We start from the raw sequence: 16,359 nt of genomic DNA, 5'->3' as shown, positions 1-16,359 counted from the left end.
TCATAAAATGTATTTATTTCATGTGAAATCTGTGTTGCTGTTTTGTAACAGTTTTACAACAGTAATCTTGAAAATTAATTTGCAAGTTTGAACATTTCTATTTGAAGCATATTTTTGGGTTAATGCAGCAATTTGATTTGAATGTTTCAAATGCTAGCTTTTATTTGATTATAGGTATGTAAGACTGCACAAAAAAAAAAAAAAATTCAACGGTACGTCTGTAAACTATCGCAACCAACACAGTCAGCACATCATTATAAACCCGTGATCACGTCCTGTTGGTCAGAGGAGCATCACTGAATGTAAAACGGGTTGTGGCTGCGGTGCCAGGTTGATACCCCGGCATGATGTAATACCTCTGCACCTCTGAGTTTGATTAACAGGGGAGCCTTCAAAACCTGCAGTCAACAGCTGGTATTTATTAGATCCTATTCACACTGGGATCCCACAAAGACAGAAAAACAAACAGAGACGTTCAGCTGTGAGAGAGACGAGGTACAAAGACGTGCGGACTTGAGCACGAGAGAGGGGCGACAAGAAGCAACAGAGAGGAAAGTGAAGGAGAAGGTGAAGGAAGTGCCGACAGGACAAATCTGGCAGCTTCCCAACCTGAATTACGTCCCGCTCCCAGCCCTGCTGTGATAAATTGACGACATCCGTTCACCACAACTATCTGCAGGTGAACATGAAGCATTTTTGAACCCCGGTGCTCAGATCAAGAAAGAAGTATTCACTTTTAAAGAAACAATTCAAGGATCATTTGAGACAAGATAACTTACCATGAAAACACACAACTGTTACATTTTCATGCTTTGCTGTGAGTCCAGTGGATTGTGTAGATAAGGAAATTCTAAATACAATAACTATGGCATATAGGATAAATATTAGACACTTGATCATAGCCAAAAAACAGAGAAGCAATGGCATTGGCACAAGTAAATCACATTTCATTACTAATTTATTCATGTCTTACACTGAATTCACCTAAAAGTAGCAATATTCAAAGAAGTACTATAACTATCTTGCAATATATTTGTACATTTTGCTGCCTTACCATCAGATTACTCTAAAGTCTAATTGTAGATGACAAATAAGATTAATCAGTGTATTTATTTTTAGCATTTTGTTTCTACAAGACCTTTAAAACAGTTGACCAAAGTAAAAATCAGCAGTAATGTCATAAGAAAGCAAAGAGTTTACTTAAAAAATAAAAACTGAATACAGGATACCTATACTTAAGAGAACAAATACCAAAGTTTGTGTTTGGTTGTCAATTTCTGTGTCGTAACAATGAACACTGTTGGAAAACTTATTCTTTCCCTTTAATGCTATCGTGTAAGGAAAAATACACCCATGGCTTTGTTACAATAATTTTATGCTAATTTTAGATAAAAATAATATTAAGAATTTCAGAATAACACGATGTACTGCATAGCATTAAATGTAAAGTCTATAGAAAGGCTAACAATACAAACACAGCTCTAACTCTATACAACACAATGGTAGAAACAAACAGGAAAGCTAGTAAAACTAAAATTAACCCAACCTGTGCAGCATTCACTGACTCTTCATTTTGCTTTGGTCTAAAAATCCTCATTCATTCATTGATACACCTACAGACTCTTTCCTCAGAGGTATTTACCGCACTGCCTTTATTCTGTGCTTGTGAACAAAATGTTGAAATTGCTTCTTTTCCATACATTCGCCTGGAGCTGCATTTACACTCTGGGCGGACGCCCAAGGAGACCTTGATGTGCTCACAACAAGTTTAACATTTGCCACCTTTACAAAGTGGCTTTGCAGGCCAGCAAATGAGAAGTCTGAGACATTTGAAAATTGCCATACCCCCCACCCATCATGGATGTAAAAAGCTTTCTGTCACCTCATATTTCTGGAGGATCTCTCTGTTCCTCTGTCTGCTTTCTCCTTGCCCCTTTTCATTTTCTCATTGCAACGTCTTTTTTTTTTCTCTCACCCAATCTGCCCCATCTTTATTCACAAATAAGATGAGCTTGCTGTTTCTGCTTTCGCAGAGCCAGGTAATATGTTTGAGGCAAAGTAATGGAAGATATTCTGCTGTCCTAACAGGGGGGCCTGGCCGCATTGGCGGTTGTAAATAAGAAAGACCCGGGTGGCTTTCAGCTGTAAGTAATAGCTCTCTATATAGTTTTGGGCTGCCCTCTTTACCAACAGGGTGCTTCACAGGTTCAGTTCAGCTAGCAATCCTAAATAAGACACACGTCCTAAATCTGTGTTTTTTTTTTTGCCTCATGGATTAAAAGTGGAGATCAAAAGTGAAGAACTTTATCAAAAATGGATCAAAGTGTGACATTTTCAGTCCAACAACATTCCTTAGCCAACAGCATACAATGTACTGCTTGTGGGTTTCGGTTTGTGAGTTCAGGTGAGATTATGTGGGGAAGCACTTCTTTGTAACTGACAGCACTTTTGCTTTGTGTAGTGAAATTTCTGCAACAATCAGAGCCTCATTTTTTTTCCTTCAGATCTTTTCTCAATGAAGAGCCCTTTCATCCCGATGTGCTTCTCAGCTGAAAGTCTAGGTCAACTAAACATTTCCTGTCAGCAGAAGGAGCTCGTAATTCATGGTCAGTGGTCAACATATGTGAAGCGATGGTAAGCAAAGTAGCAAAGCAAGTGCAAACTAGGTTTAGATTTGCACGGCACAAGAAAACAGGTGAAATTATCACGCAAAGCTGCCAAACACGTAAATTCCCATATCAAGGAAAACGGAGGTGAGGTAATTTTAAAAGAGGTCTTTCGGATTTATGGATTTGAACGTGAGAATATATATAAAAAAATTTTATCCCCTACCAAGTCTCAGATTGTGTAGCAAGTTTATACAAATGTGGACTTGCAGCACATCATAAAAAAAATGAAGATGTGGAAGATGTGATTAGTCTACAAAAGCGCAAAATGAAGTTTACCAGAGCAGGATTTTAAGTTATATCTTTGCTGTGGCTTAAATCTTGTTACAGTGATTCATGGGCTGCACAAAATTGGATCATTTCAGTAACCTACATTTTGTGGAAGATCAGAGCAGAAAATATGGTCCATTTTTCTGCTTGCTTATTTGACTCGATGGAGCATAATGAAAAATAAAATAAAAAATAAATAAATAAAACATTTAGCTCTAAAATAGGAAATATTTTTAGACAGCTGTGACCAAGCCTGGGATTTCTCAGGATGGCGACTTAAACAGATGTTAATATAAACTGGACCGTGTGACTATGACTGCCTCTTGATTAATTGCTGACCATTTTCATGGAGCATTAAAGAGCACAAGCATGTAAGCTGATTTAAAATGTCAGTACTGTGGAGGTTTAGTGTAGATGTGCACCGAAGGGAAGGATTTTATATATATATATATATATATATATATGTGTGTGTGTGTGTGTATATATGTGTATATATATTTCTTTTAATGCAGAGCAATCAGTGGCTATTAAGTCGATTTCATCATCCAAAATGAAACCGGATTGGAGTTTTTGGACGGCGCGACCTCTTCCAAGGTGACAGAGGACGCAAGATTTAAAGATGGCTCTCATCAATCAGTACCGATGGGGGGATGTAAAACATGTCAGCTGGACATTAACACCGTTTTGTTTGTTTACCGCAAGTCAGATTGTTTCAGCAACATTATTGAACACAGCATGTTTCCTTAATATCACGCTACTTTAGTCTAGAGGCTTCTAGACCTTTAAAGACTAATGATGGACACCAAATAATAAGAATTTAAAGAACATTGGCAGATATATTATTAGTGTGAGGATCTGCGCCTCAGGTGTCGTTTGCCTCTAATTATTAATGCTTATTAGTGATGTTGTTTGTCACTTCAAAATTTAAAAGGAGTTTGTTTTTTACTGTCTTCCATTCATCCATGTTGTAAATGAGTGGGATGCACACGGTTTCATAAATCACCTGTAAAACTTCACTTTTATTTTTATAAAAATTATTTCTGCACCTACATGTATTTGGCACATATTTCTCTTACTTATATATAACTACACATGTGCAATAAGTAATCCTTCCTCTGTCCATATTAGTACACCTCAACCTTCTTACTCAGCCATATTTATATTTGTATATCTGCATCTGTGAGTGGTTTTTTTATATTTAAGATTCAGTGTTCTAAATATATCCAGCATATTTAAAAAACAGACTTTTTTTTGTCACAGCATGCATATTTTTCTAACTCGGTAAATAAGGTACTATCATTTGAGTGTGCACAATCTGGGCGAAGGCGTTATGGGATAGGAGTGTGTCAGGGTTCAGTTTTCTGGATTAAACTCACACAATCAGAATTATGTCCTTAAAACACCGTATATTTTTTTATACTACAGCACTACAACAGTCTTGCTTAAATTTGAGAAGAAAAACAATAAGGTTCTTAATATCCATGCCTTCCCTTCATTTTTGCATTTTAGACTTTTTATTTTTGTATTTATTTTCAGTCCTTTTTCCCCCCCCTCACAGTATTTGGCTTAAAATCAACCATTTTTACCATTATCTTTTCCCGTCCGCTCCAAGATTCCTTCCAATTTTCATAATAACAGGGTAGATAAATAAGTTATCATATCAGTAAGTCTACCTCAGGTTGCTCTAGTTTTTGTTTCTTTATTGAACTTCATGTTATGTCCATATTTTCTGTTTTGTCTTGTTCAGAAGTCATATCCATCTCACTCACTCACTCACTCACTCACTCACTCACTCACTCACTCACTCACTCACTCACTCACTCACTCACTCACTCAGTGGCATTTTGTATATTTATTTGAATCCTATACGAATCCTCTGATGAACATGACATCATTTTAAGATCTTTTGAGTCTTAAAACAATTCACCCACTCATCTGGTTTTTTTTCAATCTTGTACTTATAGCTCACAAGCAACAAAAGAAAGTGACAAATGAAGACTCATGCCATGAAGCAGACGCACACACACACACACACACACACACGCACACAAACACACACACACACACACACACACACGCACACACACACACACACACACACAACGTTCTCCTATTGCGAGGGGAGAAAACCATTTATGTGTGACTCAGCGTGACAGGTTGCATGCTAAAACCTTGGTAATATCTCTGTGGCAGAAAAACAGGCCTTTGTCACCTGAAGGGTAGCCTCATTTTTCATTCAGAGGGACTTATTCACAGACACTGATTGGCCTAACACCCCCTGTGATAGCAGTTCTGGTGTGTGTGTGTGGGGAAGGAGGAGGTGGAGGGGGAGGGGAGGTGGACAGCAGCGATGTGGAGTGATGGAGAGACTGACAGACGCTTGAGTGATTAATGAGCCTTTTTGGTGGTGCACTATTGTGAGGAAAGGCTGTGTGGACAATCTGAAGGGGGAAGAAAGAAAATAGAGGATGAGCACATTACAAAAAAAAACAAACATGAAAAGACTTCTTCAGGGGAAAAAAAAGCTAGGAACAAGTGCAGATTGGCAGCCAATTTTGTCCAAATATAGATAGACAAAAAAAAAAAAAAAAGGTTGCAGGGAAGATTGGGACTGAATGACAGATGGGTTGGACGAGTCATCCACCATGAAAAGAGAGGGTTGGGTTTAGAAAGGCTTCTGACAGGGATTGAAAACAAGATGTGACAGCTTGGCTTTTTCTGTTGGTATGTGCGTCTTTTTTGTCTGTTGATCTGTATGTAACCATCTCAGCTGTAAATGTCCCGTCGCGTTTACAGTAGGTGCGGGACGGGAGGACATCGCCGCGTTGTTTCGCCTAACAGACTGCATGTTATGCCACATGGCCGGTCAGCAAGTACTGATGACGAAGGCAGTGTTGACTTCTGAGATGTGCGTTTAATCTTGACGAACTGCTGATGATGAGTTGGAGAAGCGGTGCATTGTTCTGAGTAGGTTCAGACTTTCAAGACAGGACTTGAGCTAAGAGGCCGAAACGCGAGATCCTTCAAACTCCACTAACTTTTTTTCTTCTTCTTCTTTTTTTTTACTGTGAATTTTTATTTTTGTTTTTTGTTTTTATTATTATTCCTGACGTGTAGCTCAAGAATTCTGACTTCCAAAGGCAACCTGAATGCACCACTGAGGAAATCGTTTAGCGATAAATCCACACACTGAAATGAGAAAGTAAAATAAAAAAAACTTCTGTTTTTGCTGTTTTCTTTTGCTCTACTTGCTGCTGTGACCCTTAAAACAAAAATTATTTTGCTTCTGCTTAATTCCCTTCTGGTTAAATTGGACCTCAGGATGAGGATGAGGATTGCTGCAGAGTCAATGACTCAGCTGGACTTGCTCAGATAACTTTGTAGCTATTGGCCTTTTATCAAGTAAATTCTTGTTGTATTATAATAACAACTAGATTTAATTGTATCTCATTGTAGTAGAAATCACTGGACAAATGTTATTTTTCTACTAAACTGGGCATTAGTTGCACAAGTTTATAAGGTGCCTTGAGATCATAATTGTTCTGAATTGGTGCCATGTGAACAAACTGAATTTAATCTGTATTCCTATTTGCTAAGTTATTGTCATATTGAGTGGATTTAGAGGAGGACCAAAGTGCAGACTGGAGACTCAAAATGGACATAAAAAATTTATTAGCAAAATGGAGAACTTATAAAAATCGAGCCAGGCAGATAGCAGCAGGGCAAAAACAACGGAGGATTCAAGAAACAGGATGGCAGATGAGCGAAATGAAAGGAGCCAGTAGAGAACAACGTTCACTGCGGGGGGAGTGGAAATGATAAAGGAAGAGGAGCAAGTGACAGATAATTGGTTGCAGCTGGGGAACGGAGCACGGATGGGCAGGTGAGGCAAAATGTATCAGCTGGGATCGGGACCAGGAAGGGTGAGAGTAAGGAGAAAACGGGTAGTAAAAGCCAAGAGACATGAGAAAGGAGGGGGGGGGGGACTTACCTAATGGTAAACGGAAACATTAATGTAAATAAATAAATCCAAAATACTAACCGAACTGACACAAGGGAAAAACCGAGATGGTAAGAACTACGAAAACAAACAAAATAATAATAACAAACATTGATGAAAGTAAAAGTATACCAACCATCTATGGGTTACGAAAGCTACTGGCTCTTATTATTATTATAAATGCTTTCCTTATTGGCAATTCAGCTTATGAATTCAAAGCAAGAAATCCGGTTTGAAAACCCCCGGCTGATACTCGGTAGTTATATTGTATCGGGTCAGTGTTTTTGTCCTTAGCTGTATCTTTGGTTCGGAGTCAAACGGGTTCAGCACCGCTGCGGCTGACACCGGCTGTAATGTTCACCTTCTGCACCGCCATCTGTTGAAACCTCCGTCCTCCTTCCTCCCCGCCCTGCGGCCTCCGGCGGCCCGTTCCGTCTCCTGAGGTGCCGTCTTCATTATTTACACTCAGAGGCCGACTTAACTAATTTCGTCTCCGCCGGCTGCCGCTTGTGAGACGCACATTAAGTGATAGTCGCATACAAACAAAACAAATTTGATATATAAACACAGGCAGACATGGTAATTACTTGAGGCTTGTTTGTCTCCACCTCTTGTTTGCTCGCTGCTATCTTTACGCTCCGAGAGACAACTTGCACAAACCTGAGAGGTTGTGAAGAAATTTGTGCCAGGAAGCGTTTCACAACTCTTGACAGCAGAGATAGTCCCTTCATAGTGTATATTTTATGCTTGGCATCTTCATTGAAGAATCAAAGCGAACGGTAAGGCGGTGTATTTGTTAGAGTTGGGGGTGGGGGGCGGGGGGGGATAAAAAATAAAAACAACAAAGTCCCTTGTTGGCTTTTTTTAACACACGCATATTGTTTTCCCAAATAATCCTATGTAGATGTAGCAGACACAGCTTCTGGCAGCCCAAGTCTCAAATGAATGTTGCTCTATTTTATGTGATAACATCAATGCAACTTTGATACTTCTGCTCACTTGAGCTTTAGCTCGGTACGTTGCAGCTTGGGAAACAGCCAGTTAAATTCTGCTGCTGAAATGCATCATTATTTGTCTGTGCTGTGCTTTAGCGCTAACTTTATTCTTTTTTTTTTTTTGCTTTTGTTTGGTTTATTTATTAAGTACACTTTACAGTGCCTTTAAAGCTTTGACATGTTACAAAAACATACTTCAGTATTTTTGTTATTCGGATTTTGTGTGACCAAAACGTAGTCGTGCACATCTGTGAAGAGGACGGAAAAGGATACATAGCTTTCAAAAGTTTAAACGGGTAAAGCAAAAACCGGTTTCTATTTAGCAACTCTTCACTCTGCTAGCCCTAAAGGTCTAGTGGAAATACTTCCACTCAGAAGTCACCTCAGTAAAACATGGTGGTGGCAGTGTGATGCTGTGGATATGCTTTTTTTTTTTTTTTTTTTTTTTTTTTTCCCACTCCAGCTCAGCAGGAACGTTGGACACAGTTAGGAAGATGGATCAAATTAAATACTGGGGAATCCTGATTTAAAAACCTCCTGGAGGCAGAAAAAGACTGGAGAGTGGTTTCCAATACAGCAGGATGACCCCAAACAGATGGCCAAATATTAAGCGGAACTATCGAGGCACATTAAAATATTAAAGTGGACTAGTCCAAAATCTATGACCGCAATCTTTGCCAATGCTTGAAAATTGATGTACGCCGACACTCTCCTTTCAGTCTGACTGATCTTGAGGTATTTTTAATGATCAAAACTGGCAGACACACAAAATCATACCTGCAGCTACAACATGAGCAAAAGATTAGTCGGTAAAGATTTACTCGGTACAAACGTGTCACAAGCGACAGTTTTTAATTGTTAGTAACTTGGTCTTTCAAGTGAAACCCCAATAAAATACATTATTTTTTGTAACATCAGATTGTGAAAAGGGTTCATTGTGGATTAATACTTTTTACAAGGTGCTGAATGTTTCGCACTTCTACCAGGTTGTGTCGTCGGTAGTATCGACTCAGAAAGAGAAGTACTAAACTTTGCTTGGCAGGCTTTCCTGTGTAAAGTTTTCAACTTGTCTTTGTTGCATATGTTGTTGTTTTTTTTTTACAAGATATTCCACCTTCTTATGTCAGTGTAAAAATCATCCCTAATAAATGTGCTGGTGATTGTTGACGCGATACGTGTCCTGGACTTTGCAGGCTTTTTGCCTAGTTTTTCCCCAGTGTAGCTCCCTTTAATGGACTGATGACTTGTGACAAACAATCAGCTCCTGTTAAGAAAATGAATAATGTCTATTTGAATGTTTGGGACTTAACATCAGCATCCTTAAAGCCTTGTCATCTATGAAATTCGGGTTGTCTTCTCTCTGTCTTCGACATGGCATGTTGCTATTGGTTTCATCACCTTGGATACAAAGTAATTTCGAACACTGCTGAGTGAACCAATTTATTTCCAGCAACACTGTAATGTGAAGTAGGAAACAGATTTGACACAAATCCTTAATTGTAATTTCGACGGTTCTGTCTTGTCCGTGTCGTGAAACGGCCAACTGCAGCTCATCATGACCTGTTGCAGTTCTCTGCTTAAAACTCATTCGTGGGGAAAGAGAGAAAAAAAAAAAATCTAAAGTTTGTGGATTCACATTCTCTTTTCTTGTTTCCGTCTTTGCCTTCAGGTGCAGCAAGATGCTGGGTGTGCAGCCTGTGTACGGACTAAAGCTCTTGCTGGCCCTGATGATGCTTCATACAGCCGATTCAGGTGAGTACTTATTGCCAAGGGTAGACTTTGTAGGAAATGGCTTGCATGCTTTTAGATTTTCGTTTTGTAGCTTGGCAACAACTGAGCTGTTGAGGTCTGAACGCATCGACCGCATCTCAAAGTTCACTTTCTCTGTGCTCAAGGTAAAGAGCTGAACAGTTCAACAAGACAATGCTGCTCTCTCTCGATTTTCTGTTCGACTTATAGGCTGGTAGAGAGGAATGAAAGGTGTTCTTCCATGTCATTATTAAAGAAAAAAAAATCCACAGTGCTTTAACAATTTCCATGTTAACCAAAGGACTAAATGGTTTAACCCTTCTTAAGTTACCCTCCTGCAAGGCATCCTCATCAACCTGTAAGAGATTGGGGGTTTTAGTTGTGCTTCGCAGAGCTCAGCCAGCTGCTGTTGTGTGTAAATAATGAGTGCTAGGAAATCAGCCAACTGCCCAAAGTCTTAATGACCATTAAACCAGGAAAAAAAAAAAAAAAGCTTTCAATAAAACCTCCACATGTTGAAATTTTAACATTTTAAAATCACACATAAGGTAGAGTTTCCAGTTTTGGGGAAACTCTACGTTTAGATCTAATTCCACCCAAGAACGAGGTTTAATAAGAAGAGCTGGCACATGATGGATTTGCTTAAGCAATTCATGAGCTTGATTTTTTTTTTTTTTTTTTAAATTATATTTTTGTCAAATCCTGTGAAAGTGACATCATTAAAAATGGATCACAGCTTGCATTAAACTTTGCTGTTGTTTTCCTTTCGAACTTAATTATTCATCGTGCAAAACTGATGAAGAAAATTGCTTTTCAACTCCTTAATTTTTTTCCTCGATCAAATTGCCAAATTGCTTGTTTGTTTATTAGCATAATTAAAGGTCACTCTGGTGAAAACAAAACAGCCAAGCATAAAAGAAATAAATAAATAAAATAAACCTCTGGAGCATTCAAGGGTGATTTACCATAAAGGTAATAATAAAGCTTGAAATGCAAATCAAACCCAACCAGGCAGAGTTTTTTAGATCCCTCAGTCACACTGACATGTCCATTTTTCTGCTTTGTCCCCTGCTCCTGTCTGAACTCTTGGCAGACGTCCACTTGAGCATATTGCCCATCTCTCCAAGTTTGGCTTGTAATTACCTCAGCAGCTCTAAGGAGAGACTAAAAGCATGAGATGTGAAGATGCAGAAGCATTCTGGTCCACAGAGCTTACACTTATCTTTTAAGCCACGTCTAAGAAATTGAAATGTATTTTAGGCCTGATTAAACCTCAGAGATATTATATCCAATTCCAGTGAGGAAAGCTGATTAAACTTTCTTTTGATTCGTATATAAAAATAAATAAATAAATAAATAAATAAATAAATAAACGTAGCTGAAATTTAGGATGTTAGTCATCTAATTATACATCATCAAGTCATCCAAAGTTTGGCGAGAGTCTTGACATTTTGCGTGTGTTTGCCTGTCTGTCTGAGTGACCTTTCGAAACTGCTGACGGTGACGAGCGAAGGACAGTGTGGCAGAGGAACAAGGGCCGGGGCATTCGCAGAGAATTTGTGTGAAACTGCGAGTCGTTTGTCAATCTGCGCCCAGGATCTGGTTGCCCCAGCTGCCTCCCGATCTGTCCGTTTGGCAGTTTTATCTGTCTATTCCAGGGGGCTCTGCGGGGAAATGGAGGGTGGGGAAAGTATTCACGTCCGTCAGTCATTCTCCGGCCTCTCTACACCCCGCCTGCGCGCTGCTGATGGATATCTGTGCGTATCTATATGTGTCTCTGCGAATGTAGGGCAGACTTCACGCCCCCGCGCTGCTCCCCGGTGTCCTCGCCGACCGTCTGCTTCGCTCCGCGTCGTAGTTTTCTTTTTTTTTTGTTTGTTTGTTTTCTGCTCGGCGTTGACTCCGGCCTCAAGTTTGCAGGAGCGGAGACGGTGAAAAATCCAATCAGCTTTCCTGTGTGTCGATATGAATATGTATAAAAACCCTCCAAGAAACTCTTAACTGTGTTACAATATCCTGATTTACCTTGTATTACCTTTGTGGATTTTGCACTTTTATTTTTCCAGCTAAGCAAAAAGTCACAGGGAGGTAAGAGGACCTCTGGGAGGGCTGGCATTAAAGCTCACCCCGTGACACCTCGCTTGACGGTGCAGAATTGGAAAAAGGATGTGAACGCAGAGAGCAGATTAAGGAGGGGGTGAGGGTGGTAAGCTTTTTGCACGTGTGTGCGTCTGTGTATATGCGTCGGTAATACTGTGCTTGCACTTTTAGCGCCACTACTCCATTGCCTGTGTATCGTGCTTATAAATTTTAAAATGTTGGGAGCTTGTCACACGAGATAAATGTACTATAACGCCACAGAAGGTGCAAAATTAGTCACGGCAGAAGCTTAAGGGGAGTTTCTGTAAATCCCAGCGCAGCCTGGTCTGAAACGGCTCAGCTGGGAAGAGAGCTGCTGAGAGAGGGTTAATATCTGTCAGAGAGAGTGAGAGTGAGAGAGAGGAGACGGGAGGATGCTCGTGGGGTCAGAGAGGATTTGAGGGGATCTGATTGGACAGCAGCACTTGAGGAATATACCTTGGTGATATTCAGAGATCTGCTCCTATGTGGCTGTGAAGGTTTGTCAGATCAGAAAGAGGATCCAAAACATTGCTATCACAAATGTTAACCTTTTTTATATGGGATTTTATATGACAGGTCATATTGAAATAACATAAGTTTACAGTAGAAGTGGGAAAAGTATATTCACTCTGCTCCCCATCATTCTGATGACCCTAAATATAATCCATTTAGGGTTTATAAACCCGTTTCCTCCAGACGTCACCTGATTACTGAAAAGGTTTCACTTCTCTGAAGATCTTAGAGATTTGTAAGGAAAATTAGTTAACAGAAAAAAAAAACATTCTTTCTAATAGTTACATACTCCAGCTTTAAACATTTAAAGAGCTCTCGTAACGCAAACATGAAGACGCAGCAGCCAGTGCGGTCTGTCTTTAACTGTGAAAGTCGCAGTAAAGACCGAAGGAAACTCGCTACAGACATAAACAAGCTTTTACAGATTTGCATTAAACTTACATTTTCAAGCCTGCCTTCAAGTTTACTTAGAAAGATTATTAGTGAAGACGTATATCTACTTTCATCTGGTTATAAACTGTTTATCTTATGCTTTGATTAATGTTTTTTCTTTGGCCATATTTTCTATAAGTTAGTATTTTGGCATACAGTTCAAGTTGTATTTTTTTTTTTTTTTTGACTAGCTTAAAATTGTTGTGAGACTGAGTTGTTTTTTAAGTTGTAGAGAAATAAAGTCATGTTTTAAAGTTATTCAGGGCAGGGTTGCAAAAAAAAAAAAAAAAAAAACTCTGAAGAAGTCTCCAGGAGGCAATTAGGGGGAGAAGTAGAAATCTCAGACCCGACCCTGTACGGTCTCTCCAGACATAAGCCTATGAACTGCACTTAACAAATCTGTTTGCTTATTTATTTATTTATTTGCTTATTTCCAGTGGAATTGAACTTATATTTACTTTATAAATCTGTATTTCTACCCTTTTTGTACATGTAGCAATAAATCACACAAACACAAAGGTGTTTTGTGAGTGCAACATGTCAAACCCAGTTCTGAATCGGAGATATTTTTATCGACCGCAATCTGACGGAAATGCATCGGGATTTTCACAAGCAGTACAGGCTCAGAAAAACTAAAGTAGATAACACACGGGGGTAGAAATGACTCAAAGAAAATCCAGAGGTGACGCAATCCAGCATAAGATGTTGGTGGAAAATACAACAGGAAACCCAGACGTGGAAAAGTCGAGAGGATGATTCCTTGGATCTCAAGTGAAGGAAACGAGAAGCTACAGAAACTATTTAGGGAGCGGATCTCGTGTGAGAGGATGTCAGCTTTCAGACTTTATTTCTGAACGGGCTTGTTTTCTGCCAGGGAACATGAGCGCACGACCAAACACACAGCATTAAACAGCTGCAGTGGTTGGAATCCATCTTAATGTTTCTATATCCGCCTTTAGGATTGCGTTCACTTTGTGTTGACGTGTGCAGACCGGCGATCAGACAAAGCAGAACGGTGCGGTTATTCATTTCATCCGATTTCTCAGAACCTTGTACTTTGCCAGACGTGTGTTTCTTGTGTGTTTCTTTCACAGTCGGGTACAAAACTGTGATTTTTTTTTTTTGTGTGTGTATGTCTGATGATAAACTCGGAGTCGCTCCTCCCAGACTAAGAGTTTTGCTGAAGTTTGACTTCATATTCGGTTGAGTACGGAAAGACGGCTGGCTCCTGTTTTGAGAATGAAAAGATTTTCAACATTAAAACTGTAATTGATCACTTATTCTGTGACAACAATTACACTTATGTAAAGTGTTGCGCCAGTTAACACTTAACAAGAACTAGATCTCTCAGGTTCAACGACTTCACTCAGATTAAAATGAATTATTTTATGTTTAGAGCATGCCGGTGGTGAACTTTAATCTCCCACGTGAATTTGTTCTGTTTTATTGATAATATGTTCTGAAATAACAAGTAAAAAATATGCATGGGTCTAGATGTGACCTGACCTCGCCAGATACTTGCACCACTTTAATTATGTCTGGTTCTCTTCACTCATAAACTACAGTTTTTAATACCTGCCCCAATTCACCCAAAACCCAAAGTCATTCTAAAAGATTGACTAAGAGGTCCATCAGGACACTGTTTCTAATCGCCACTTTTAAAAGCACATCTAGGCTGGTTTTCTTTGATAAAAATCCAGATTTTGCCTAATCCTAGGAGACAAAATCAAAGATAACATCTGTGCTGGTGTTTCAGTTACCTGCACAATGATCAGGGAGAAAAGTTTAACCTCACAGACTGCATACATTTTGAAAAAACAAAACAAAAAAAACAATAAAAATAAAAAACTAAATGTTTAGGGTACAAGCCTTTAAAGCGATGCGAGAAGCAAATGTTTTCTGTCAAATCCCTACAAAGGGTGCTTATGAGTTGCTTTTATTTGTGCCTCGAAACATAAACAGTTGAAACTGTTAATTTGAAAGATTCACTCCCTCTGTCCCTACAGACAGCTGAAAGCAGTCATTGGCGATTTAAAGCTTTATTGTAGTTTGTTGCCAAGAAATATGAGTTGTAGAAGAAGTTTAAAAGAGATAAAATAACTAGAGTGGTGAAGAAACTATCGATTCAAAAATATGAATCAACTTGCACTGCATTATACACCACCCAGTGCAAATCAGCCTTAAACTTTGCATTTTAATCTCATTTACCAGAGTAAACCTTATAAAGTCTTAAAAAAACACACACACCGGTAATTAAAACAAAATTATTTAAAGTGTATAATTTATGTTTGACTTAGTCCGCCTTGCTGCTGTTATTAAAATGTTGGCGTACATCATTGTTCATACTGTTGAAAAGCATTTTTGATGACGAGAGGCGCAAAGGCAGGTGAAGAATAGAGAAGGTAATTGCAGACAAAAATAAAAAAAAGAATAGGCATATATTTAAAAGTCAAAACAGGAAACCCAAGGCAGCAAAGAAAACATGGAAAATAAAGTGAGGCAATTTCAGACTAAAGCAAACCACTCAAGAGATGGGCGAACAAAAGATGCATCAAAAAATGACGGCGCACAAGAGAAGTTCACAACTTCACACGCGTATGGGGATAATTGCACACGAGTGAAACGCTGAGTGTGCTAATTACATTTTCACTCTGCTAGCCCTAAAGGTACATTTTCCCTACGAATTTAGACATGTTTCCTCTGATTTTAGATATTTTTTCTCTGAATTTTTCAAAATTAAATTTTTAGCAACCACTTCAGTACTTCTTGATATCATCCCATCTAGTATGTCTCATTTCTGTGAGCTTTAAAAAGTAATCTAAGATGCGTCATCGATAAAGACAATTATGTAAATATTTAATTAAATCCGAATTAATTTGAGGAGCGCAAACAACTTCCGCCACTTCTCAGCCACAGTCCAGTTGTTTTGTTGCTTCAGCTGTCATTTCTTAATACGGTGATCAACTAATGACGGCAAGCTTCTGTCAGACACTTATGTGTCTTGACTTATGACCTGCAAATCCTTCTGCACGAACACACACACACACACGCACTCACACACACACGTAATAAGCTGATACACAGGCGAAAGGAGCGGATTGGCGGCAGCTGCCCTCAATCAGTTTCGGCTGCTCTTCAGTTTGAACGATCGACTCTGCACACTCTGTCTTTATCTTCAAAAAATAAAAAAAAATAAAAAAATTTCCGCAGGAATTTTCAAAAAGAACCAAAGAGAAAAAGAAGAATACGGAGAGGGAGGATGTGGAAACAGTTCTGCATCCGCGTTCCTATTAAAATGAAAATGCCATCGCCGCCCACCGGGTGTCTGTGTGCAGCTTGGCATCAGACACCCAAAGCCTTTTCAGCTGTTTTTGGTCATTTGCATACATCTACAAAGGGAAGGAAGACGAGGCGATGCTGACAATCACCTTGGTGATCAGGTTTCTCTATCTGCAAGCTGCAGGAGGAATATCTGTCCTCTCAAAAGACGAGGTTACGAAAAGACCTCTTATCAGGCTTGTGTTTTCTTTTTTTTTGTTCTTTTTGTTGTTGTAGATATTCTCTAATGGAGGTATTTACATGATAATCTCTCTATATTTCAGTAACAGCCCAA

The 16,359-nt window shown here is 39.1% G+C and overlaps 1 protein-coding gene across 1 annotated transcript in view; it reads left to right on the top strand.

The window, feature by feature from the left end:
• The first annotated feature begins 6,925 nt into the window (after positions 1-6,925).
• Positions 6,926-16,359, top strand: part of ncanb (neurocan b) — a 113,744-nt gene continuing 104,310 nt past the window's right edge. The window contains exons 1-2 of the mRNA XM_014999217.2: positions 6,926-7,007; positions 9,601-9,683. Coding sequence (XP_014854703.2) covers positions 9,611-9,683 — 73 coding nt within the window. The 5' untranslated portion in view covers positions 6,926-7,007; positions 9,601-9,610. The remainder of the gene's footprint in view (positions 7,008-9,600; positions 9,684-16,359) is intronic.

Source organism: Poecilia mexicana, unplaced genomic scaffold (assembly GCF_051168715.1).
Source record: "Poecilia mexicana isolate PSO_F unplaced genomic scaffold, ASM5116871v1 scaffold_4, whole genome shotgun sequence".
NCBI classification, from domain to species: domain Eukaryota; kingdom Metazoa; phylum Chordata; class Actinopteri; order Cyprinodontiformes; family Poeciliidae; genus Poecilia; species Poecilia mexicana.
The sequence above is the reverse complement of the archived record's forward strand: the minus strand, read 5'-3'. Positions and strand labels throughout refer to the sequence as shown.